Source organism: Mesoplodon bidens, assembly GCF_964165515.1.
Source record: "Mesoplodon bidens genome assembly, chromosome: 12".
NCBI classification, from domain to species: domain Eukaryota; kingdom Metazoa; phylum Chordata; class Mammalia; order Artiodactyla; family Ziphiidae; genus Mesoplodon; species Mesoplodon bidens.
In genome coordinates, this window is record NC_138168.1 from 60,758,265 (window position 1) to 60,785,475 (window position 27,211).

Below are 27,211 nucleotides of genomic sequence, written 5' to 3' on the forward strand. Positions count from 1 at the left end.
AATAAACCTACCTAAGGAGACAAAAGACCTGTATGCAGAAAGCTATAAGACACTGATGAAAGAAATTAAAGATGACAGAAACAGATGGCGAGATATACCATGTTCTTGGATTGGAAGAATCAACATTGCAAAAATGACTCTACTACCCAAAGCAATCTACAGATTCAATGCAATCTCTTTCAAACTACCAATGGCATTTTTCACAGAGCTAGAACAAAAAATTTCACAATTTGTATGGAAACCCAAAAGACCCCGAATAGTCAAAACAATGTTGAGAAAGAAAAATGGAGCTGGAGGTATCAGGCTCTCTGACTTCAGACTATACTACAAAGCTACAGTAATCAAGACAGTATTTTACTGGAGCAAAAACATAAATATAGATCAATGGAACAGGATAGAAAGCCCAGAGATAAACCCACGCACATATGGTCACCTTATTTTTGATAAAGGAGGCAAGAATATACAATGGAGAAAAGACAGCCTCTTAAGTAAGTGGTGCTGGGAAAACTGGACAGCTACATGTAAAAGAATGAAATTAGAACACTTCCTAACACCATACACAAAAATAAACTCAAAATGGATTAAAGACCTAAATGTAAGGCCAGACACTATAAAACCCTTAGAGGAAAACCTAGGCAGAACTCTGTGACATAAATCACAGCAAGATCCTTTTTGACTCACCTCCTAGAGAAATGGAAATAAAAACAAAGATAAACAAATGGGACCTAATGAAACTTCAAAGCTTTTGCACAGCAAAGGAAACCATAAACAAGACAACAAGACAACCCTCAGAATGGGAGAAAATATTTGCAAATGAAGCGACTAACAAAGGATTAATCTCCAGAATATAAAAGCAGCTCATGAAGCTCAACATCAAAAAAACAAACAGCCCAATCCAAAAATGGGCAGAAGACCTAAACAGAGATTTCTCCAAAGAAGGTATACTGATTGCCAACAAACACATGAAAAAATGCTCAACATCACTAATCATTAGAGAAAGGCAAATCAAAACTACAATGAGGTATCACCTCATACTGGTCAGAATGGCCATCATCAAAATATCTACAAACAGTAATGCTGGAGAGGGTGTGGAGAAAAGGGAACCCTCTTGCACTGTTAGTGGGAATGTAATTTGATACAGCCACTATGGAGAACAGTATGGAGGTTCTTAAAAAACTAAAAATAGAACTACTATATGACCCAGCAATCCCACTACTGGGCATATACCCTGAGAAAACCATAATTCAAAAAAGTCATGTAGCACAATGTTCATTGCAACATTATTTACATTAGCCAGGACCTGGAAGCCACCTAAGTGTCCATCAACAGATGAATGGATAAAGAAAATTGGCACATATACACAATGGAATATTACTCAGCCATAAAAAGAAACAAAATTGAGTTATTTGTAGTGAAGTGGATGGACCTAGAGTCTGTCATACAGAGTGAAGTAAGTCAGAAAGAGAAAAACAAATACTGTATGCTAACACATACATATGGAATCTAAGGGGAAAAAAAGGTCATGAAGTACCTGGGGTAAGATGGGAATAAAGACGCAGACCTACTAGAGCATGGACTTGAGGATATGGGGAGGGGGAAGGGTAAGCTGTGACAAAGTGAGAGAGTGGCATGGACATATATACACTACCAAACGTAAAGTAGATAGCTAGTGGGAAGCAGCCGCATAGCACAAGGGAGATCAGCTAGGTGGTTTGTGACCACCTAGAGAGGTGGGATAGGGAGGGTGGGAGGGAGGGTGACACAAGAGTGAAGAGATATGGGAACATATGTATATGTATAACTGATTCAGTTTGTTATAAAGCAGAAACTAACACACCATTGTAAAGCAAGTATATTCCAATTAAGGCGTTAAAAAAAAAAAAGACAAGCAGCTTATCTATAGGCCAATTTCATGGCATTTAAAGTTGGAATTTCTTCTGTTGTAAATTTGTTCTTAACTACTCTGATTCTGTCTTTGAGGAAACTTTAATAGACTGGAATATATGCCAAAAGTATATAGAGTCAGAATGTCTCTAACAATCAAAAGCTGATGAGAGACTTCCCAAAACTGTGAAAAGCATGTTATTGTTTTGCACAACTTCCCTCAAGAATGGAAGAAGTGAAGCCAGGACTAGTAGTGGTACTGATGTGCTCCTTATGGGTGATGCATAAGACTGAGGGATCCAGCCTAAAGATTCCTTAAGGGGTCAAAAGTTTTATAACATACATAAAGTTTTGTTTTAATGCTTTTTAAATGTTAATTTAAAAATAAACAGAACAAAATTATATAATGTAATTATATGAGGAGTATTGCACTGTGGTCAATAGGCCAAGATGAAGGAGAGAGTCCTCGCTTCCCCCACTGTTCCTTCCACTGCTAACAACTATTAATGGTTTGGTATGTATCCTTCCTAGACATTATTTTTTATTTTTATTTATTTTTTATTTTTTAAATTTTTTTATTTTTTATTTTTTAGTTTTTTTGCTTTATAACAAATTTAATCAGTTATACATATACATATGTTCCCATATCCCCTCCCTTTTGCGTCTCCCTCCCACCCTCCCTTTCCCACCCCTCCAGGTGGTCACAAAGCACCGAGCTGATCTCCCTGTGCTATGCGGCTGCTTCCCACTAGCTATCTACCTTACGTTTGGTAGTGTATATATGTCCATGCCGCTCTTTCACTTTCCTAGACATTATTTTTAATGCATATATGAAAACATGTGCAAAATATATTATGTGTTCTTGCTTTTTTCACAAGTGGAATTATCCTCTGCATGGTATTTGTGATAAGCTTTTTCACTTATGATGTTGTAGACAGTTTTTTTCCATTTCAGTACTGGTAGATTTACATTGTTTGTTTATTTTAATTGTGATGCAGTACTTCATTGGAAAGTAGGTACCCTACAATCTATTTAATCATATCCTCATTGATGGTTCTTTATTTCCAACTTTTAATGATTATAAACAATGCTCTAATGGACATCTTGTACAAAGATGTTTATATTCATCCATGAATATTTCTGTAAATAAATCTAGTAAGATGAATCACTAGTCAAAGGATATACACATTTTATTTTGATATGCACTGGCACAGAATTGAGTGAATAACCAATAAAAAGATATTTCTAGGGGATGTAGAAGTTATATTAGCTTATATTAGCTAATTATTATTAGTAGTAGTAGTAGTATCACTTATATTAGCTCTAATTATATCTGTGATATGACCAACTTAAGAAACTTTAAAACATAATTTCCAGTACTCGTATATTAATGTCATAAAGAAGTTCTATTTATAACCAGAAACTTCTAGGTTCACAGGAAAGTCAAATATGTCAAGAGCCTTTTTAAAGTTGTCAGAGCAGATTTCAGCATGTCTGAGCCTGAGTCTCTCAGATACATATTTTTGTACATTCAAAAAAAATCAAAAGAAATTATTTAAATATCCAAAATTCCATTCTCTCCCCTTCTCCTTCTCTCTTAAGAGAGTCACCATTGACACAGTAATGTAAAGCTCAAAATTGAGTTTTAAATGTTTTGGGATTTCTGAACCCAATTAGTGAAAATCCATAAATGGGTTACCATTTTTAAAGTTTCAAAATTTATTATCCAAAAAAGGGGAAAAAAATGTCAAATGATGTAAAACAATAAGCTTTGTGCCATGAAACATCATCACACATAAAAACTGATATGATTAGACTAATAAAATTTTGAACTGACAAGATTTTATGAGAATCATACTGAGTAAAAACGTATAATTATTTTGTAAATAAAATCAATTATGGGATTTCAGATTCAAAAATCAGGAAAAGTGAAACAGTTTTACAATGTTTACTAAAAGATAAGAAAAGATAACATCTGGATTTTAGATATTTATATGACCTTCAAAGTCAGACCTTTCTCCACAGATGACTTTACTTTTGTCTCTAGTGCTATTTTATTTAAAGGCTTATTTATCCTCCATCAAGCGATCTTTCTAAGGCTTTCAGCATGTCTTTTCCAACTGGTTGAGAAATCTTCTTCAAGGAAATTAGTATTCTCAAGTGTCTCCACAGTCTTTAGCTATTGCATTTGCTGTGACTTAGAATAAAGGCAAAATATACAGGGAAATGTAGAAGTGAGCACTCTAGAAGAATTCAAATGCACCTAACATCTTCTCATGCTGCTTCCTTATTGCCTTTAATAAAAAATAGCTTCTGAATTGCAAGGATATTTTTCAGCCATGTGAATCAGTATGCTCCTTTAGCTGGACTTTTCAAGGAGAATTTTTGAATGTTGAAATGATTAACAATATCTGAAGTGAAATTGCACAAACTGTGCTGTGGTAATCATGGGTGTGTATACATATTAGTCTAGAGGCCCCTGCTGAGTGCAAGATGAAAACCTTCTTCCCCATTGTCTCTCACCAATGGTGGGCCTGGGATTTCAGAAATAATTACTTACAGAGCACTTATAAAAACAAATGACTCAATCTCTTCACAGTGCTTGTTCCGTTTTGGGAAATTTGTCTACCAGGCTGTTAAATTGGGAGATTTGCCAATTTAATGAAAATATTTGCTATCTTTTTGAAGACCTCAGAGTCCTCTGCAAATATACTTTCAATTTTTTTATTACAAACCTCCTTAATACTGTTGTTTTCCATATATTTTTACTTACTTTTGATATTTTAATTTAGCCTGAGTCATTCCTGTAGAGTAACAACTTTCCATCCTAGCTCTATCTAGCAGTATCTTCTATGTGTTTTCAGTGGTGTGTCTGCTATTTCAAAGATCTCCCTGAACTTTACACATTAGACCTGACAGAGCCTCATGACACCTGGAGTAAAAGCTGAAAGCTCTGGAAGGAGGTGCTAACAGATATCCTCAAATCCGGAAATTGTATGCTTTAGAAAAATAAAATCATCTTGTTTGTGAAGCTCTAGATTAAATCTTCTAAAAAATTTATAAATAAGTTTTAAGAAAATTATATCTGGAACCTCTGAAAACTATGGAAAAGGCTGTGGGTCAAAGAAATTAGAAGGTAGTAGCAAATTGTAAATAATTTTTTTTGAAATTATAATTAAAATTAACTAGGGTCAATTTTCTGAGGCCTTGAGCCATTAAAGATGTATAAGTTACCTAAAATCTCAAATCTTTCTGAGGTAATCATTTCAGTTGAGATAAAGGAAAGATATCTTATTTGCTGCTTCACTGCTTAGACCAGCATGAAAAAAATCAAATTTGTGATTATTACTGATTCCTATGTTTATTGCAAAATTATGGTTAACTCAACATTGTGTGAAAAAAAATTACTAAATGTTGTTTTGGTCTCTCCTTAACACATAAACATAATTTACAAGTTTCCTAAACCAGTTAATCTCTACTTGAATACACAGCTAAATGTTCTATGAAAACTTAGGCTTAACTCTATGCAATACTTTCATCATATCAACTGATAATTTATATATGATTAACAGAATATTGAAGGAAACTTTTTTTTCTCCTAATCACATTTATACAATCAACATTTATAATGTGGTTTTGAAAAAATCTTATATCAGAATTGCTTCCCTATTTGTCAGATGTTCCTTCCTGAGGTCGTACCAATACAGACTTCTGTGTTTCCCTAGGCAACGGGATTTCATTCCCTGGTGCTTCAGTGGGAAAATGTGCTCATTATTGCAAGCACATCCTTATTAATACTTGTGGTCCAAAGTGAAAATGCAAGAAAATGGGACTCAGAATGCCTTCATGCTATTCTTTGCTTCATGCCTTTGGAAATCTTTGGGAGTCCCAGTAGCACTAGACAGAACGTTGGAAAGCAAATTCATATATGAGGTTTACAGCCTGATTTTTCCAAAGTGTTGCTTATGTGAACATTTGTAACTTGTGTTTTTGTGGGTGTTGAACGATCTCTGGATTTGCAGGACAGGAGTTGTGCAGAGGATTTGTCTGTGGCAGGTGCGTTCAGCTTGGGTTACCTGCTCCAGCTCACCCACACAGCCCCACCACACACACATTTACTGTCAGACTGTCCCAGCTCTGTCACTTCCAACCTGTTTGCTCTTGGGCAAGTTCTGTAACCTCTCTGAGCCTGTTTCTTCATCTGCAAAAATGAGGAACATGGTAATTCCTTCCTAACCCTGAGAATTAAAAGAGATAAACTTAAATGTTAAAATCAGCATATAAATGCCCGTTTTTAAATTACTGCAACTTAAAACCTTCCAATTCATGTGGTGTTTTCTTGAAATAATAGTTATATTTTGGTTAATAGTTGAGATTTAAAAGCTTATGCCTAGGGCTTCCCTGGTGGCGCAGTGGTTGAGAGTCCACCTGCTGATGCAGGGGACATGGGTTCGTGCCCCGGTCCGGGAAGATCCCACATGCCGTGGAGCGGCTGGGCCCTTGAGCCATGGCCACTGAGGCTGTACGTCTGGAGCCTGTGCTCTGCAATGGGAGAGGCCACAACAGTGAGAGGCCCGCTAAAAAAAAAAAAAAAAAAAAAAAAAAAATTTATGCCTAAATTCAGATGACACACCTTGATAAATTGGTTATATATTTTGAAACCGGCAGCATTGATCATTTTTGTTCCGGGCTATCTTTTCAAGGCTATTTATAGACTGAACAGCCTTGGAAAGTAGTGATAGTATCTCCCTGTGAATCCAAGGACAGGTTTGCTTATAGCCTTGAAAGATATGGGTGGTATCTCCCCCCAGAGTAAAAGATTTGGATTCCTTACCCTCAGAGTTCTCCATCTGTAACACAGCCCACTGGAGCGCCAGTATCAGCTGGTTCTCATTGTATCTCTTTGTGTGGCAAAGTGAGGCTCAGGGACTGGCATCAAATATGCTGATGCGCATGCTGCCTCCTGTACTCGGAGTGATAAAGACCCTTTTTCCTGTTGTTGGAGTCTCATATGTTCCACCAGCATCCAGGAAACTGTGTCAGTCTAACTTGTTACCTTGCAAATAAGGTAAAAATCGAAAATCTCAGATCCTTCACAGTTTATACTAACAGCTTTATTAAGATATAATTCACATACCACAAAATTCAAAAATTGAAAGTGTACACATCAGTTGTGTTTAGTGTCTTCACAGAGTTGTGCAACCATCATCAGAATCTAATTGTAGAACATTCTCAAAAAGAAACCTAATACACATCAACAGTCATTCCCTATTCCTGTCCTTCTCCCCCTCTCCCCGGCTGTGTTGGGTTGGTTAACACATGAGGGGGAGGGTGGAAGCAGGAGAGCAGTCAAGAGACTTTTGTGGTACTCCAGGGGGTAAATGGGTTTTCCATTAGGTGTGAGAGAGTGAGATGAGTAAAGGATGAGTCTACAGTTTTTGGCATGAGCGACTGGAAGGGCTGAGTTGCAGTTAAGCGAGTTAGGGAGGACTGTGGGTATAGCAAGTTTCGATGAGGAGGAACAGGCGTTCAGTTTTGAGTATGTTAAACTTGAAATGTCTATTAGACATTATGGCAAGGTTGAATAGGCAGTATATATTCAATAGTATTCTAGAGTTCAGATGAGAAATACTGCCGAAATGTCTGAATTCGAGGATTTAAAGCTGTAAGACTGCACGAGATCACCCAGGAAATACATGAAGACCAAGAAGAGAAACAGCTCTAGAACTGAGCCCTGAGGCATTTCCACCTTTAGAGTTCAGAGAGATGAGGTAGAACCAGCAAAAATAAAGAGCAAACACACAGTTTGGGACAGAGAGTTTTCTCACAGGAATATTGCAAGCATTACATATTCTCTTTGTTGCAGGATGTAAAAATAATCTTTTGGGCGATGTGCACTCAGACCTTGGTGTGATTTATATAATAAACAATGGACTATTTGCTAATTCCATTTGATTACTATTAAAACTAAAATGTTATTTATTATTAAAAAAACAATATCAGGGGAAGGGGCTCCAGGCTTATAAAGGAGAACTTGATTAGGGTTTTCCAGGAAAGGTGTGGAAAAGCCCAAGCGTTACTATACATGAAACAAAAGCAAACAAACTAGTGTATACTGTTTTATGTCCTTCAAGCTCCACATTCCAAATTGTCATATCAGATCTTATATGCCATATATTCTAAGATGTCTCACAATGGTACATTCTTGAAATAAGATCTAAAGGATAAGTTCTGAATTTAGAGACTTGCTTTGAAAAATTTTTATGATATAAATTATTTAATTATTTTGTCATTCTGGCTTTTGGCTGCATTGGTAAAACTTTGAAAGGCGTTTATTTATTTATTTATTTATTTAAATTTATTTTGGGCTGTGTTGGGTCTTCATTGCTGTGCACGGGCTTTCTCTAGTCACGGCCAGCCGGGCTATTCTTCGTTGAGGTGTGCAGGCTTCTCATTGCGGTGGCTTCTCTTGTTGTGGAGCACGGGCTCTAGGCGTGCGGGCTTCAGTAGTTGTGGCGCATGGGTTCATCAGTTGTGGCTCACGGCCTCTAGAGCTCAGGTTCACTAGTTGTGGCGCACAGGCTTAGTTGCTCTGCGGCATGCGAGATCTTCCCAGACCAGGTCTCGAACACGTGTCCCCTGCATTGGCAGGCAGATTCTTAACCACTATGCCACCAGGGAAGCCCCAAGACATTTATTCTTAAGTACAATTTCATTTCTGTGTCTTACAAGCCTTGCCAGTCAAATTTTACATATTGAGAAAAAAAAAAAAAGCACCCACTACGTCATTCATATTAGTTCCCCTCCACCATAATGTGCCAGAATTCAAGAAATTTTTTTTTTTTGTTAAACTAAGTTTGGTGATGCCAAACATCTGGGTGAAACAGAAAAATATTGTTAGTCATCAGTGTTTATCACTACCTTGATATTTGGTGTCATGGAAATGATAAATCATAATTAGCGTTACAATTTGTCAAACAGATGTTCATTGAAATACAAACACAACTCATTCTACAAGCTGGAAGGACATTTTAGATGACCCATAATTGTTTGTTTTCTTCTCAGAGTTAAAGAGAAAAACACTATTAACATAATCCATCCAATGATGTATAACGATAAGGTATATTATTTTATAAAAGAATTTACACTAAAATGATAATTGTTGAAATTAATTTTACCTGTTGTGTTTTAATGATATTAATGACTGAAAACAGCAGCAGGCAGAATTATAAATTACATTTAAGGTTCAAGCATAGTGTACATTTTTGTCAGGTTTTCTTCTTTTAACTCTAAGTTTTTTTTAATAAGGGTCATTGACATAGTAAAATCCTTTCCATCATGAATGATTATTTGTCTTCAATGGGCTACAAGTATTTGACTTGACAAGTGAAAAGATTTCTCAAGTAAACTATCTTTAGTTGCCAGTTTCTTTCTTAAATGTTTAATATTTCCCAACAGCCTTTGTTGTTAAGTCTTTAGGAATGCCAGAGCTGTAAGGAGCCCTGCAATTCTGGGTGGTGGAGGAAAAATGTGAATAGGCTTTGCTAGGTGTACCTTTCTCTATTTCAAATTTTAATTTTTAATTTCTATCCTGACCTTTAATTTTTGTGACTTATTTTTCTTTTCCCCAATAACCTTTGTTTTTGAAATAGTCTTCCTCCTACCACTTAAAGAAAAATTTCAGGAATAAAGAAAAACACAAGGACTATTAAAATGATTAAGGAGAAGGCACTATTGTTGTAAATAGAACACTCCGAAATAGGTATTTTGAAAGAGCAACATTCATTTGAATGTATGAACTCTGGAATACTTATTTTAAAAGTATTCACTAGTTTGTTGACCTACATACATATTGTATTTTTATTTGAAGAAGAAATGATATTGCTGGTGGTATATGTGCACTTCTGTAGACATTGTATAAATTGATAATGATATTTATAAGAGAATGTTTTCCTTTCTCTTTGTTGGTGCCATCATTTCTTAAATATACTACTGGTAGGAAAATAGGGATTTATAATTGTGCAGGAAGAGATTCAGGTAAAAACAAGGCAGTAAATTAAAATTGAAAATTAGTTCAATTTTATTTTAAATATGACATACTTTTAAGACCCATTAAAGGGACTTTAAAGAAGCTGGGGTATAGATGCAGCAGTTAAGAGGAAGGACTATTTCTCCTAAAGTAAATTACTGGAGGATGGAAAGGTCATGAGATAAACCAGTGAAAGAGCTTAATTATGATAGAGAAGAAAGAGAAACAGAAAAGAAGGTGGATTATCAGGAGAGAAAGGAATGAATATTGATCAGATTTTCAGAAAAATCTACAAATAAACCCCAGTCCATACTATGCAGTCATAGGCCCCATATTTTTTCAAAACCAGCTCTAGTTCATTGTGAATAAAGGTGGGCTTTGGAGCATGGCCGTTGTGATCCCTGGGCCTGGGCAATGGAGTGAGATGACTGGGATAAGAAAAATCTGTACATCATCTTTCCACATAGGTAATCAGCCCAACGGGATGCCTATAAATAGGATTTCATAGATTCTTACTTGTGTCTCTCAAAAGACTGCCATACCTAGGCAACTAATAAGGAATGACATCTCCTATTAATGAGTCTGTCTTTAATAAGCACTTGATCAGACAGAAGATGGCAGGGATGCTGATAGTGTCAGGATACAGGAGGCCTAGAGAAAAGATACAGGGAAGTCTGTGATGAGAGAGAAAGGGTAATTTTGGAAATGGAGAGACTGGAATCATTGCATTCTGGTCAGTGAATATTCACTGGATTTTCAGTGTACTTTTATTTCAAGGAATGAAGTTCACAGCTGTTAGAACTACAGAAGCAACATATCAATAGATAATCATGACATATGCTTATTTTAAATATTTTATAGGTATTATTATATAAACTATCTCAAAAAAGATTAATCGTTGCTTTTTATTTTGGAAATAAACATAGTAAGAGGAAAAAATAAATGAAACAGTCTGGTTGCCATTTCTCATTGGAGAAACAAACAAACAAAAAAATTCTTAAGCCCAACAGTGACATTCATAACAGTTTTCTTAATTTAACTCCTTTTTTGCTAAGGAGGAACAGTTGTATTTTTATCATTAATAGAAAGGGGGGCAGGGCCTAAACAGCCTATTATAAATTCTTCTAGGAAAGCATATTACAAATAATTAAAAACAAACCTGATTCTGTGAACTTGGCAGCAAATGTGTAACAGAAAGCAATTCAGCCCTGGCGCCTAGATGATTGATTAAATTTTTTATTCCCTTTACCTTTCATTCACACCATGTTTGTCAGAGGAGAGAGAAAAGGGAGTGTTGCAAAACAAAATCCACTTTAAACAAATAACAGGATAATGATCAGTGACCTCGAATCAGCCGTTTATTCATCTTTCTCAAGTTTGAATGTTTCTGAATATTCGCTATTCTGCATGGGTTCCTGCAGAAAATGAGACCCTGAATTTCAGCACCCCCCCACCCCCACCAGCTAACCACAACACGAGCTGTATTTGAGCTTCTTTGAGGGCATGGCCCTGCAGCTTCCTGTGGTCAGTTATTAGTGTGAGTCCAGCAAAGGAACAAGAACACTGTGTACTCGGTGAATCTACAGAAAACTTCATCTTCTGTTTGTGTGGGAGGAGAGGTCCCTTGGTGCATTCTGTTTCTTTGAAGGGACTAGAGATCTGTTGGTGCTGTACAGATGTCAGGGGTGCAAGGAGCCAATGTCTTATAAACCTAGTAAATAAATGATTATGGTCCAATTCTGTACAGAATAATGGTAAGAACCTGAACTTAGGCTACTCTTGACATGGATCATATTTGTTCTTATTGTTCAATAAAGCATATAAAATTAACACCTAACCTCTTATATGAAAAACTTCCTTAAAACCTTGATATTTTCAAATGGTATCTAGTCATCTGTGCACATCAGTTGCAAACCTGGTGGCTCCAACGAAATTTTAAGTATGACTGCACATTTATAGAGAGTCCCTTCCTGTGACAGATCCTTTTCCTTTTCATCTTTCTCTTCTCACAAACTATTGCCCAGATGTTGGTAATTCTACAGCCTCCTCTTCCTGTTGTCCATGTGTTGGCACTTGGTCACCTACTCTGTCCTCAGGCCCAAAGGTTGTCATGTCAGGGGATGGGAATATAAGCCATCCCCAAAGCAACAGTCCCAGCATGGAGCTGGAGGGGGTTTGAGCTAGAAAGTCCTCTGATCATTCTTTCTCTTAATTCTTGTGTGAAGTTGGATATGAACAAGGAAGCAAAATGCAGGAAGAGGTCCTGCTCTTTCTTCTTGACACATAATCTCCCGTTGAAGTTCAACAATCTTAGTATTTCCAGATTCACCTCTCCATTGTGGGTGGGAACTTTATCACTACTACTTCCACTGTTCTGAGGCTGCCCAGGTTGCTGATAGGTAAAGAGGACAGCATATTCTGCTTAGCAAAGAGACATACAACTGTTTGTGTTAGTTTTCTTACTCTTTCAAGAGTAACAACAATTAGCACTTAGTTTTTCCTGTATGCCAGGCATTTTCTATTCAGGTTGCATGAATGATCTTTTTTAATCTAGCAGCAGCATAATAAGTAGGTATTATTATTATTACTTGCCTTTTACAGAGTAAACTGAGGCACAGAGATATTAAGTCAATTGCCTAAATTCACACAAGTAGTAAGTGGCAGAGCCAGACTTTGATCCCAAGCAGTCTGCTTCAAAATATATGGTCTTCAACTGTCATTAACTATCTGAACACACACAACACACATCCACACATACTATCATACAAAGCACCAGAAACAGTATTAGCCCAAATTAGAAAAGCATATATGTACAAACATTTTTGTAGTCTTACATACAGACTCATCGGTACTCAGATTTACAAGCCCACTGAAATAAAAAGCCCTCAGTTATCTAAGTATAAAATTTTGTTCCACAAAAACACCAACTTATTTTATTAATTGTTTTTACTCTGTGCAATGAAAAATCTTAGGACTAAAGAGGTAAAACCTGCAGTTTCTTCTTACAAAGCTAGGCTAGAGGCCATATTTAAAGTAATTGAACACATGTTTTCACTTGAAAGCATAGAAACTTGATCAACTGTGGATGGACAGTTTCACTCTAAAGATGAAATAAAATGAAGCAGGGCAAGAATAAAAACCATAAGAGGTGAGTGGAGAATAAGAAAAGATATGAAGAAGACACCAAAAAATTAATAATGTGAAAGCAAAAAAAGAAGAGAGAGAAAGGTGGCAAAAGAAAGGAACATTCAAAGAATGAGCCTGTCCTTGTATTGGTTCAAGAAGGCAGTCGGGGGACACATATCAGAGGGTGGGGGACACGGCAGTCAACTTGCACACACATAGGTCAGGGATATCAGAAATACACCAAGCCTAGAGGGCATGCTCAATCTTGAGGACCTTGTGCTATGTTCAGACCCCTCTCTAAGGATATATTAGTATGTCTCGATCATTTAAAATCTGTCGTTTGAAGTTGAACATTTCTGAATGTTAAATTAGTTGAGATTGCCAATGACCATCCCCAAACGCTATTCTATATAAATGAGAAAAATCAAATTAGTGTGTTTTTATAGCTTTCATTTAAATACTTGCAACAGACACACACACACACATACACACACCCTTCTCTCTGAGGAACTCTTGAGTCAGAGAATGAGAATGAGAGACTGCATTTCTTTTTCAAGTACACATCTAGGTTTTGTTCCAATGGAATGACACAGGATCTGGCACTGCATTTAGACCTCTTGCTCCAAGATTTTATTTTAATTTTAAACAAGTGTTCCCACACAGGGACTGAAAACAAAACAGGAAAATGTTGCTTAAGTTTTCCTTTGTTTTGTTATTAAATGCCTTTCAAGTGTACTGATTGTTCTATCCTACTAATGTAGGTCATTGTACCCTCAGTTGCTTTTTTTCTATTCGGAACTGTCTCTAACAGCTCTCCACAATAAGGAAGAGCATGTTAGTTTCACAGATATTTATTTTTGGTATTAGCACATTATTTTCCCCTTCCCTCTATAACTTGAGATTTTAGTACTTCCTACTTAGTAGAATTTGCCATAAAGTTTAAATTAATTTTTTTGCATACAAGCGTGTGGTTTTCACTTACTAAAATGCTTAAGTACTAAACCTGTCATAACTAATTTCATTTATTATGATGTTAGTAAGACCTTAGGGGTGGGTTCTTTTCAGAACAATTGGTTCTTTAGCCTTCGATTATTGGACAGGTTCTGGTTCTGATTTTGATTAATGTAGAGCTTTGCTTCCATTTACCAGGAGGTTCTCTACTGATATGAATCAATGCCAGGAGACGTTGATGAGGTCTGAGGCTATCCCTTGCCTTAGTGATCCTCTGTGCTTTAATATACTTCATTCTTGCCCCTTTGCAGGAGACCTGGACACCATCTGACCTGGGGGTGGGTCCTGAGTGGTGACCTGGGGCATGGTAAACAGTTTACCCAAGGAAGTCTAGAACAGATAAAACTAGTGGGATAAACCTGACACAAATTCATGAAGAAAAACCAAGAGGTGGGGAAATTGAACAAGCTAGATAATTCCAGAGGAGCAAGAGCAGGATAATAGAGAGAAAATGAAGTTAAAATACTGGTGTCAGTCACAGACCGGTTTGGAATGGAAGTAAGGCAAATAAATAATGGAGAGCATGTATGGAGAAGATTGTCTCACCAGTGGTGAGCTTAATGTTGCTAGAAGTCTTCAAATAGAGCCTAGATAACCAGCTATTATTCATTCAACAAAAGCTGACTAAACCCCTATTCTTTGAGGTAGTGAAATGGTGAGCTGAGGAACTCAGCCAAAGAAGTCAGACTAGAATCAGAACACATCTTGGCTATACAAACTTAGCCATCCTTGTTAAAATTTCAATGTCTATTTTCTTTTCTTAAAAAAGGAGATAATAGTTGCACCAATTTCATGAGGTTGTTGTAAGCATTAAGTGAGTTAATACTATTTGACTTAGTACACAGAGATTATATGCAAGAGTGTCTGGTATCCAGTAAGTACAGAATCATAATCACTATCGTTTTTATGAGTAAACTCTGGTATATTGCAGATAAATTTCTGAAATAGCTATGAGGTTGGAATAGGTAACTAATGATTTATTCTCTTAATCTATCTCTGGTTGAGACACACCCAGAACAAAATTTGGAGCAATGGAAATGTTTGAGGAGAGTTGAAAGAATTTTTCTTCTGGTGATTTTTCCTTCATGGTCTGCTCTGAAGCGACTCCTCTTAGATTCTTTTCTTGCTGTGAATTTCAGATGATGTCTATATCCCTATATAGTCTTAGCTGGACAGCACAAAGATTTAGTAATGATACCTGCATTTGATAAAATTTAAATGAGATGGTCCCAAAAGAGGTTGAGAAAACCTATTTTGACAACTCTTCTTTGATCCATGCAAATATTGTATACTTTAATGGGAGGAAGAAAAACACAAACAATAAATGAAAAATTCACAACTTGGAGTACTTTTAAAAATTATTATTTGAAAATAATTATAAATTTTTAGATAGATGTAAAATGAGGTCATGTGTCAAGGTCCTTTTTGAGGGAAAAAAGATATTTACATTTAATAATTATTTCCTTTTTTTGAAAATTTCAGGAACTTAATTGTCATCGTTTCTTTCATACATCATGACCAGTGGGCTCTTCTATTCAATTATGATGGATTACATGTCACTCATCTGGACATGTTTCACATGAAACTAATCTAAGAGCAAAGGGCTTAGAATTAAATGCTTTGCTGGATTGCTTTGACTTGTACAAAGCAAGAACACCACCAGAAGCTTTTTGAAAGAAGGACCATACCAATTTTGAAACTTTGAGAAAATTGGAACTCCTAAAGCAGCTAAGACTTTACTTCTATTTTTAATCTTTCCAAACCACTTAGCTTTTCTGTATGTTAATTCCATAGGATTTAAAAAGCACTGCCACATGAAATCTGGTATTTGTACAAAAAATAAATAACTCTGAATAACTCTGATACAGAGAGTTAGAGACAGAGAGAGAGAGAGGGGTTCTCTTCTTTGACCAAGAGAGAAGCTACACAACCTTTGGAGCACAATATTTTAACTAGTTTCACTAAGAGAGGAGAAAAATAAAAACATAAGATGACAGGTACTCATTGAAGAAAACTGATTTTCTTATTCTACTGTAGTTTATTAATGACCATTGCTTTGACAGTGATGAATCTGTATAAATATTTCAGTTTTCATCCAGGAATAACAAATTCCAGAATTGTAATTCTAAAGAACAGGAGGAAAGCAGTCTAAGTTTCAGGGACAATTGGAGCCAAGTAGGTGTCAGAAAGGAGATATTTTATGGGAGTCTGAAAGACCTGTTAAGACTAAGCTCAGGGTACAGGTGTCAGTGATACAGTCATATTTATTAAATAGTTCATTAAGCTGACATTTCCTTATATTCTTGGAATAGATTAGTTAAGGAAGTTAATGTCATTCACAGTCTTTGACATTTTATATGTTAAAATATTACTTTTCCAGCAGCACAGTAGTCATCAACCATGGAAGTATAGTTGTTTTGGTTGGGCTTATAAACTTCTGATGATAGTGTGATGTTTATTAAGGACTTTCCAAGATAATTCAGTAAACTACACTCTGCATGAAAAGAAAATCTTTCCAGTTCTGTTAAGTAGGAATACTGAGGCACCTAAGGATATACAAGTATATTGCATTATTTTTATATTTGAAAATGGCTCTATTAGTGACTTAAATAATTTTTGGATGATTTATCCAAATGTTGGGGCAACAGGAATCCACCTGTAATGTTTTTTAGGTACTTGAATTATTACACCTCTAGTGAGATTTATTGAATTATGTCAAATAAAATTTATGCTAAAATTCTTGATGTACATTTAATAAATGCAGTTAAAAATATAGGTGAAATATATACAAAGTCAAAATTTAAATGACATACACAATTCAAAAATTGTGAATGTTTGAAGAAAGAGTTAATTCATTGGAAATTCTATCACAGTCTATAATATTTGGGCACTGTTAATGATTTACTCATTCAACAAATAATTATTGAATCAACTATATGCTACTCACTATATTAATCACTAAGACTATACTGTAGGGCTTCCCTGGTGGCGCAGTGGTTGAGAGTCTGCCTGCCGATGCAGGGGACACAGGTTCGTGCCCTAGTCCAGGAAGATCCCACATGCTGCAGAGCGGCTGGGCCCGTGAGCCATGGCCACTGAGCCTGCGTGTCCGGAGCCTGTGCTCTGCAGCGGGAGGAGCTGCAACAGTGAGAGGCCCGTGTACCGCCAAAAAAAAAAAAAAAAAGACTATACTGTAAATAAGACAGTTCCTACTCTCATTGAGCTTACAGTCTAGTAGCAGATACAAGCAAGTAAACAGGCAGTGATCACAGTGGAGCTCAGAGAATTCATAGGAAGAGCTCCTAGATAGGACATGGAAGTGTTCATGGAAGGAAGGAATTGACATCTTAGCTGAGACCTGAAAGGTATAAAGTATATCTGTGCTAATGGGAGCAGTAGGGAGACATAAAACATGTTTGGCAAAAGGCCCAAAGATGAGATAGATCATGATACAGAAGGGAAAGTGAAAATGATTCAGTGACCTGGAATGTAGTAAGCATCAAATAAATATTTTTGAATGAATGAGAGACTGACTGACTAAATGAATGAATGAGAAATATTGAAGCATGAAGAGGTAGTCTAGAGATAAAGCTTTGTAAGCATGTGTTTTAAGCCCTCAGAGTATTTCATTTTCTGGATGTACAAATGAACAGTATTTTTTGTGTGTGTGTGTGGTACGTGGGCCTCTCACTGCTGTGGCCTCTCCCATTGAGGAGCACAAGCTCCAGACGCACAGGCTCAGTGGCCATGGCTCATGGGCCCAGCTACTCCGCAGCATGTGGGATCTTCCCAGACTGGGGCACAAACCCATGTTCCCTGCATTGGCAGGCAGACTCTCAACCACTGCACCACCAGGGAAGCCCCAAATGAACAGTATTTGAATTAATAAAAATAATCATAAAACAACAGTCATTAGTTGGAGGAAATAACCAAATATGAGGAAAAGGAAAATGAAAAGCGGACTTCAATAAACTGTGCCTGATATAACTGGAAATAATGGACTAGAAAAAGATTCATTTTATAATACCCCATTTTCTCATTAAGAACCTAACGTTTCTTGATAGGGAAATCTCTAGTCTGAAATGTTTAAATATTTTATCAACTTGTATTATAAATGACATATTAGGTAACTTTTATTATTTATCTAGTGTATTTTTATTACCCATGAATTAATTTTCATATATTCATGTATTTTCATATTTTTAAGACTTTAAAAATATTGCATTGATTTGGAAAGGTTTTTAAAGCTACAATGAAACTTTTCTGATAAGGTAAGGCAGGTTATTTTTCAATAATTATTCAGTTACATATAATAAAACTAATGACAATCCATAAAGATGATAATACATTTAGTAAAAACTTTTCTTGTAGAAGCAATGTACTCTGTAATTGTTAATTAACTTTATCAATAGTTATTGCATGCCCATAGAGTTTAAGGAATATACTCTATAATTTAAATATACTCTATTGTGTTGTCATGGACTCTTGTGTGACTAATAGCACATCCAATTTATTGGTTGGATTATGAAATAGTCAGAATATGATTGAAGGAACTAACCAATGGGTAAGGTCCACTTTGCTCTGGTTGAAATTAAGTTGAATAGTTCTTAAGTTGAAATACAATGTCTTATGACATTTCTATGTCCTTATCAGCTGAAAATAGCCTGTCAAAATGAAACTTAAAGTTAATTAATGTTTAACTAATATTAACAAATGTAGGAGACCTAGATATAAGGAAATTGTGGATCAACTGTTAATGCCTAATTTTCTGTAAATCAACTTAACCCAAAATGCTTTGGTAGAAAGTGATATGAAGGATTACTGACTTTAATTTCATTCTCTGGAAATACCATACTCAAAGATTTACTCATATAATAACAGAAAAATCTGAGTAATTATTCTGTGAAATTGCTTTACAGGTAGGAAGCTAGTTGAATATGCTAAATATTTAGAATTTATATGAGTTTCTTTATTCAAAAATTTTTACTTAGCACTCAGTTATTTTTAGATATTATCCTGTTTTCTGGGGATTATGTCAGTTAACAAAAAAGATAAAAAATCCCTGAACCCTTGGGACTTATGTTCTAGAGAGTGAAGAGGAATAATCAACAAAGCAAATAAATCATATTCACAGTATGTTAGAAGAAAAGTACCGTGGAGAAAAATGAAGGAAATAGAGGAAATTGTGAGTGCCAGGATGAAGTTCACACTGTAATTAGATAGTCATGGAAGGGCTCATTGAGAAGGCCTCGTCTAAGCAAGGTTTGAAAGAAATGAGAAAGTGAGCATTGTAATATCTGGGAGAATAACATTCCAGGCAAGGGATCCCAAGTTTAAAAGCCCTGAGGTAAGATTCTTTCTCACATGCCCAAACAAAGATGGCAGCCTGGCTGGAGCAGTGTGGATGAGGGAGAAAGTAGGAAAAGAGCTCGAAAAAGTCATTGTTTTCTCCTTTGGCAGTATTAAGGGGTAGGAGTGGGGTGGTGACATTGCAGATAGTATAGGATCTCATAATTCATTGTAAAAATTTTGGCTTTTATTGGTAGTGCAATAGAGAAGCATTGAAAGGTCTTAAGGAAAAGCATGACATGACCAGAGTTATATTTTTCAAGGAATATTTAGAGAGCTCCCTGAAATGTGCTGTCCTTGACAAAATTTGCAAGCCAGTTTTTGAGGCACCAAATTATGAGGATAGAATAAAAGCTTTTGCTCACCTTCAGGAAATAATGACTTTTGTATAGTTTTCTAATGATGAATGTGATTATGGTATGGGGTTTGAGACGGGAATGGACCTCTTTTGTTATGGTTTACACTATTTTCATAAAGTTGATGGCCAGCTTTTACTGCTTGCATGTAACCTATTGAAGAGGAGTCACTTGGCAGAAATTATTGAAGATCATCTGGCGAACAGAAGTAAAGAAAACACCAACCAACTTGCAGCATGAGTGAGAGTTGGCTTTGTTTGGTCCATAATATTTTAAATTATTAATATTAAAGTTATGATTTTTGTTTTTAAGGAATACAGAGAATAAATTGATGGAAACATTTACTAAAAACTTAAGAAACAAAAACAAAACAACAACTGCTATGTTGCAAATAGACCCTAAGGAGGTGAGAGTTGTAGCAGGAAGACCTGTTCAGATCCTTATTGCTATGCACAGGCACGAGATGATGAAAGCTCTTGGACCAAGATGGTTTTAGTAGAGGTGGTGAGAAGTGTTTGGATGCTGGATATATTTTGAAGGTAAAGCCAACAAGATTTGCAGAAAAGTTGGATGTAGGAAGAAGGAAAACAAGAGTAGGCAAGCATGACTCCAAGTTGTTGGTCCTGGGTAATTGAAAGGATAAAATTATTTAATGAGATTGGGAACACTGGGGGTGAAGAAAGGGAACTCAGTTTGAGACATAGGTTTGAGGTACCTATTAGACAGTCACATAAATGGATCAAGAAGGCAGTTGGATTCTGCATCTGGACCTTAGGAGAGATCAAGCCTGGATATATAAGTGTGGGAGGCATCAGTATAGATGGTATTTAAATCTGCGAGCTTTGGTGGGATCACTAAGTGAGTGTGGATAGAACAGAAGACAAGGCCAAGGACTGGGCACCGTGGTACTCCAATATTAGAAAGTTAGGGAGGAGAGAAGGTAGTAAGTAGAGAGAGAGATTGGGAATGGGTCGCTGGAGGCAAACAAAGACAGTGTGGTGTCCTGGAAATCTATGGAGTAATCAATTGTTTCAAATGCTGTTAATAGATCAAGTATGGTGGAGACTGAAAACTGATCATTTAGAGGCTCCTGTCGACCACCCAGAGCCAGAGTCAGAGCCTTTGTTTGTGCTGTGCTAGAAACACAGTGGCAAATTGTTGCACTGTCACCTTTTCCTAAGCTTCATACAGATCACCCCCTTTCTCCAAACGTATGCTTTCTTTCTTTTTCTTTTTTTTCCCATGCTGGGTAAAATACAAGTGATTAAGTTCATTTTTCAAAGTTATCGTTGTGATCTTATTCTCCCTCTCTGAATTAATATCACATTAATCATGATTAGATTTAAGAGGTTCCACAAGTCTCAACCACTCATTTACATACATGTTCTTTGACCACACCTATAGATAGCTGATCTCATCCTATACATGTGAAAATTATTGTTCTATCTCCTGGTGTCACCTTACTTTCAAATTGTTAGACCAATTTCATTGACACATTTAGAGACCGATAAAGGGGATTTTAAAATGTTCGTCAAGTTATCAACTCCATCCACTTCCACTACTCATTTCAAAGTTTCTTATCCTTATTAATGATCCTTAAGTAACCTTCATTCTCCCATCCATCCCATCCATCCGCTCAGTAAACTTCTATCATTGGGGAGGCTGTTAGGAATATAGCTTTTCCAGTAATCTAAAGCAAATGTAGTAATATAAATAGAAAAACATAATAATAAGGGGCCATTATCCATACTAGAATTTTGATTATTTGCTGCATAAAATGTCTTCAAATTATATTCTAATTATCAAAGTAAAAATGCCATAGAGGCCCTCAAATCTTATCCTTCTGCAAGGGAAACATGATTTATATAATACCCTTACACTAATAAAAATAATTTATTTGGATGGGTAGAGTGTAATATTGATTTAGTCATTTGATCGTAAAAAGAGATGATCTCTCATGAGTTTTTTTTCCCCCTTTATTTATCTGTGAAAGTTAATTTCAAAGAAGAGTGTAATTTTAAAATCGAAAAAAACAGTGGTTAATCAGGCTGATATTTTCAGTTGGAATAAATTCCTTTGACAGCATGAACATGTATCCACTAACATGTCTGTAATGGAAGTCATTTCAGAAGACACTAGACTGCCACAGACTTCCCACAGCCTCGCAGCAAGACAGTGGTGGTCTTGAGGAATGATACTTTTCATCTTTTTGAAGATAGACACCCTCCAGTTGTCACCCCACAGGAAATCAGGAAGTATGCTAAACTATCCAGTGGAGTTGGAATTACACAGTGAGGTTCCAGTGGAAATATCTTATCCAATATTATGATTTATTTTGAAGGAGAGTTTTTTTAAAAAGGAAAAAAAATGATGGAAGTAAGCTGCACAAAACATGGCCAAACAGCTGTCTGGTTTTCTGTCTCAGAAACAGCTTGGGACTAACTATACTCACAAGATCTCTTGGCGGAGTAGCTTGATGAAAATACAAAAGCTGTGAGAAGTATTCTTTTGCTGAAGGCTTTCTTTCTCTATCATATTGTTTATTAACGTAAATGAGAACATGTTCACCATTTTTTAAAGTTCCTGTATGTTTAAATGAGGCACTTACTGATTCCATGTATAGCACAAATACAGTTCACCATAGCATTAACGCCAAATAAACCTTAATAATTTTTGGAAAACTTAATTCTAGACATGGTCTGATTTTCTCCCTTCAAATAGCATTTTTAGGAGCAGTCGAGTAAGAGCTTGATAAGACAGAAATTTAGCATGAATTCAAGGGCACTGGTGAATTTTTGGATGCCAAAATTAATCTCTAAGGGGAATTCATTTTAATTGCTTCATACATCTATTTATTCATTCTTAATCGTTTAATGGATACCTTCTTAAGTAATAGAGATGACTTGATTTTAAACACATTTCTGGCTCACCTGTTAGATGCCAGAAATGTGGAATATACAAGATCTGTCTTACTCTTAAAATTTTCTACATCGGGGGGGGGTGGGATATTCAGTATTTAGAGATTTATTAATTTAGGAGACCTTGTATTTTATCATCCTCAAAAGTTGATTTAAGTGAATTTATTCTTTACTAAATATCCAAGGTAGGTTCAATTAGCTGGGACATTTCATATTTTTATCATGAAGCATTTCGAGTCTATTCTTTGTGGCATCAGAATTCGTTTCTCATCTCAGAGTTTGCTGTATTTATTCCTCTAGTGAGTCAGTAGTTTATTGGCAGTCAGTTTGTAAAATTCTCTCAGGGATTATCTAAATGCAGAATGTTAGGAATGGAGACACACATTGCCATTCCTGTCAAAAAATGTAATTAACACAAATGATATATTGTCTTGCAAAAGTGGATGAAAATTCCAGTGGGTGACCTCAAGTCACAGTTCCCAGTGCACTTACAGACTGTTGTGTTCCTTAATAGCTCCCAGCCCAGCACAGGACTCCTTTCTTCTCTTTCTTATTTTATTTTTAACATCTTTATTGGAAGATAATTGCTTTATAATGGTGTGTTAGTTTCTGCTTTATAACAAAGTGAATCAGCTATACGTGTACATATATCCCCATATTGCCTCCCTCTTATATCTCCCTCACACCCTTCCTATCCCACCCCTATCCCACCCTTCCTATCCCACCCCTCAAGGTGGTCACAAAGCACCACGCTGATCTCCTTGTGCTATGTGGCTGCTTCCCAATAGCTATCTGTTTTACATTTGGTAGTGTATATATGTCCATGCCACTCTCTCACTTCGTCCCAGCTTACCCTTCCCCCTCCCCATGTCCTCAAGTCCATTCTTTACGTCTGCATCTTTATTCGTGTCCTACCCCTAGGATTTTCAGAACCTTTTTTTTTTCAGATTCCATATATATGTGTTCTATACTGTATTTGTTTTTCTCTTTCTGACTTACTTCACTCTGTATGACAAACTCTAGGTTCATCCACCTCACTACAAATAACTCAATTTTGTTTCTTTTTATGGCTGAGTAATATTCCATTGTATATATGTGCAACATCTTCTTTATCCATTTATCTGTTGATGGACACTTAGGTTGTTTCCATCTCCGGGCTATTGTAAATAGAGCTGCAATGAACATTTTGGTACACGACTCTTTGAATTATGGTTTTCTCAGGGTATATGCCCAGTAGTGGGATTGCTGGGTCATATGGTAATTCTATTTTTAGTTTTTTAAAGAACCTCCATACTGTTCTCCATAGTGGCTGTATCAATTTATATTCCCACCAACAATGCAAGAGAGTTCCCTTTTCTCCACACCCTCGCCAACATTTATTGTTTGTAGAATATTTGATGATGGCCATTCTGACTGGTATGAGGTGATACCTCATTGTAGTTTTGATTTGCCTTTCTCTAATGATTAGTGATGTTGAGCATCCTTTCACGTGTTTGTTGACAATCTGTATATCTTCTCTGGAGAAATGTCTATTTAGGTCTTCCACCCATTTTTTAATATTGAGCTGCATAAGCTGTTTGTATATTTTGGAGATTAATCCTTTGTCCATTGATTCATTTGCAAATATTTTCTCCCATTCTGAGGGTTGTTGTTCATCTTGTTTATGGTTTCCTTTGCTCCTTAGCCTCCTGTGTATGCATACACAAGCTGTGTGTGTGTGTGTGTGTGTTCAGTCCAAAACTTACCACTCAATTTCAGTTTCTTTAACAATTTTAATCTCATTTGATTTATTGCATAGGTAATAATGCATTTACAAAGTACAAAAAAGTGAAAGTAGTTCTTCCTATCATTATATTGAGAGTTTCCTTATTCTTTTGTAAGGTACATATAATTCACTGTATAGATGTATAATTTATTTAACCAGTCTCACATTGCTGGATATTAGATTGTTTCCAGTCTTCTGCTATTACCAAAAAATGTGGTGGGAATTCAATATAGTTTTACATTTCATTAATTACATGTTAGTTAGATATATATATATATATATCTGTAGGGTGATTTCCCAGAAGTGGAATTTCTAAGTAAAAAATTCTGTGCATTTGTAATTTTTACAGTTATTGCTTAATTCACCTTCATAAGGACCTATGCCATTTTACACTCACACCTGTAAGTATGTGAGGATTGCTGTACCTCTTTAGTCTTGCCATCAGGGAGTATTATCAATATTTTAGGATTCTGACAACCTGAAAAAAATGGAAAAGGTTTTTCGAGTTGTTTTAATTAATGGTTCTGTTATGAGTGAGGTTCACTATCTTATCAAAAGTTTAATAGCCATTTATATTTCCCTTTCTTTGAATAGTCCTCTTACATCTTCTGTTATTGTGTCGTTGGTATTTTTTCTTGTTGATTTATAGGAGTTCTTTAGGTATTAGAAAAATAATTCCTTTATCTGTGATAGAAGTACTTCTTATTTTATCAAATGGTTTATTCCCCATTAGAATTCTCTGCTCTCATGAAATCCCTGTTAGAACATGTGGGCCCCATGCCTCCAAATTACCTTTGGAGGGTAATTCCTTGACCATTTCTCCATTTTTTACATGGAAAATGGCATGGTTAGATTTGATTTCTTCTGGTGTCAATTGTGCTAAATTATTTTCCTGAAAAAATTGCCATCCTGTCCAGGTTTTAATATTTTCACAGAGTGTATTTTTTATAGAATGTGTTATATCCTTGGTAAATTTTTTGCCTTCTTGATCTATCAATTACTAAAAAACAAACAAACAACAACAACAAAAAATACCCAGCTTATTGAAATTTCTCACTGTGCTTGGAGATTTGTGTAGTTTTTCTTGTAATGTGTCCATTTATGCTCTCCATATATTAAGGCTATATAATTAGATACTTTCAAGTTCAGAATAAAAAAAATTAAGCTCCTGATGGTTTCTTGCTTTTGTCTGATATTTTGTAACTTTATTATACCAAGTTTTCTGGTTTCCCACTATATACTACAGTCTTAAATAATGTTAGGGCACAATAATTTTCAGAAAAAGAATGACTGACTTAAGAATTTATAGAAATCCTAGGAAAGTCAAGTAGATGCACTGCCTTGGAACAGAGAAATATGGGTAATAGCAGTATATAAAACACACCTGAAATATAAGCAAATAAATTGCATGTATATGTACTAAAGCATTCATAAAATTCCTCAATTACTTCACTGCATTCCAGTAAGTAAATATGAACCTGTATCTGCCTGACTAACTGGGAGAAAGGGAACTTAACTTTATTTTTCTAAGAAAAATTAAGCAAAACCAGATATTTAATTTTTGGTAACTTTAATTGTCAAATGATTTCCCACCTTATGTAGATTCACATCTCTTTGATCAATGGGAGACCGAGTGCTGATGATCTGTCTCCTGAACTGCTAGAATTTACCTCTGCCCGCTATATTCGCCTGAGATTTCAGAGGATCCGCACCTTGAATGCCGATTTGATGATGTTTGCTCACAAAGACCCAAGAGAAATTGACCCCATTGTCACACGAAGAGTAAGTTACAATGAATCATACTGGAACTTGTGAATGATATTGCAGCCATCGTTTTAACTGTCTGTTAAATAGTTTTAAAAGATATTTTTCAGTGAAGAAGTGAAAGACTTTGAAAGGCCACAGACCTTCCTTTGTTTAAATCTAAGCTCTGCCACTTATTAGATGTGTAACATTTATCAAACTTTTTAATATTTCTAAACTTTAATTTCCTCTTTGGTACGATGGAGATTGTAATGCCTAGATCATTATCTTAATTTTGAGGCCTAAGTTAGTTTTTCGACACTTTGGGTAATCCATACTACTATTATAATTGGCTTCTGGTGGGGGGGCTTACTACAGGAAGGGAATGGGCTTTGAAACATTTTTGGTTGCAACCCACACTAAGAAATACATTTTATATCATGACTCAGTACACAAACACACAAACACACACACACACATCACATGACATCTTGATAACCTTTAATGTGCATAGATCAGCTGGTGATGTGGAAATGCAAATTCGGATTCAGTAGGTCTAGGGCAGAACTGAGAAACTGCAATTCTAATAAATTCCCAGGTGATGTGGATGTCACTGTTCTGTGGACCATTTTGTCTAATTAAATAATTTAGTTTTATGCTTCATTAATGAATCACAAGACACTGCTAGTTCAAAAGAGCGCTGCTATAGGAAAAAAGTGATTATATATACTATTTTATTTTCCTTTATGAATTGAATATCAGGAAAAAATGGTTATAGCATCCTTTCAACAGATCATTGAAAGAAGGAGCTAACAAGTGTTGTTTTCCAGTGTTAAACAGGAATTTGAGAGATTATGACATAGATGATCAGCCCAAGTTGCTGTGAGTGATAACTGTTCTTTCTCCTATCCACGCCTCACCGTATTCACTGGTTTACTCACCTCCTTTATATGCTGCTACACAGCCAAGACACTATTATCAAGAGAGTCAATTAAGCAGTAAATCCATAGAACAAATATATGCTAACAGT

General features: G+C 35.8%; 1 protein-coding gene across 1 annotated transcript in view; it reads left to right on the plus strand.

Annotated features, from left to right (window-relative positions):
- Positions 1-27,211, plus strand: part of LAMA2 (laminin subunit alpha 2) — a 611,700-nt gene that overhangs the window by 221,681 nt on the left and 362,808 nt on the right. The window contains exon 5 of the mRNA XM_081251375.1: positions 26,041-26,220. Within this exon, the coding sequence (XP_081107501.1) occupies positions 26,041-26,220 (180 nt within the window). The remainder of the gene's footprint in view (positions 1-26,040; positions 26,221-27,211) is intronic.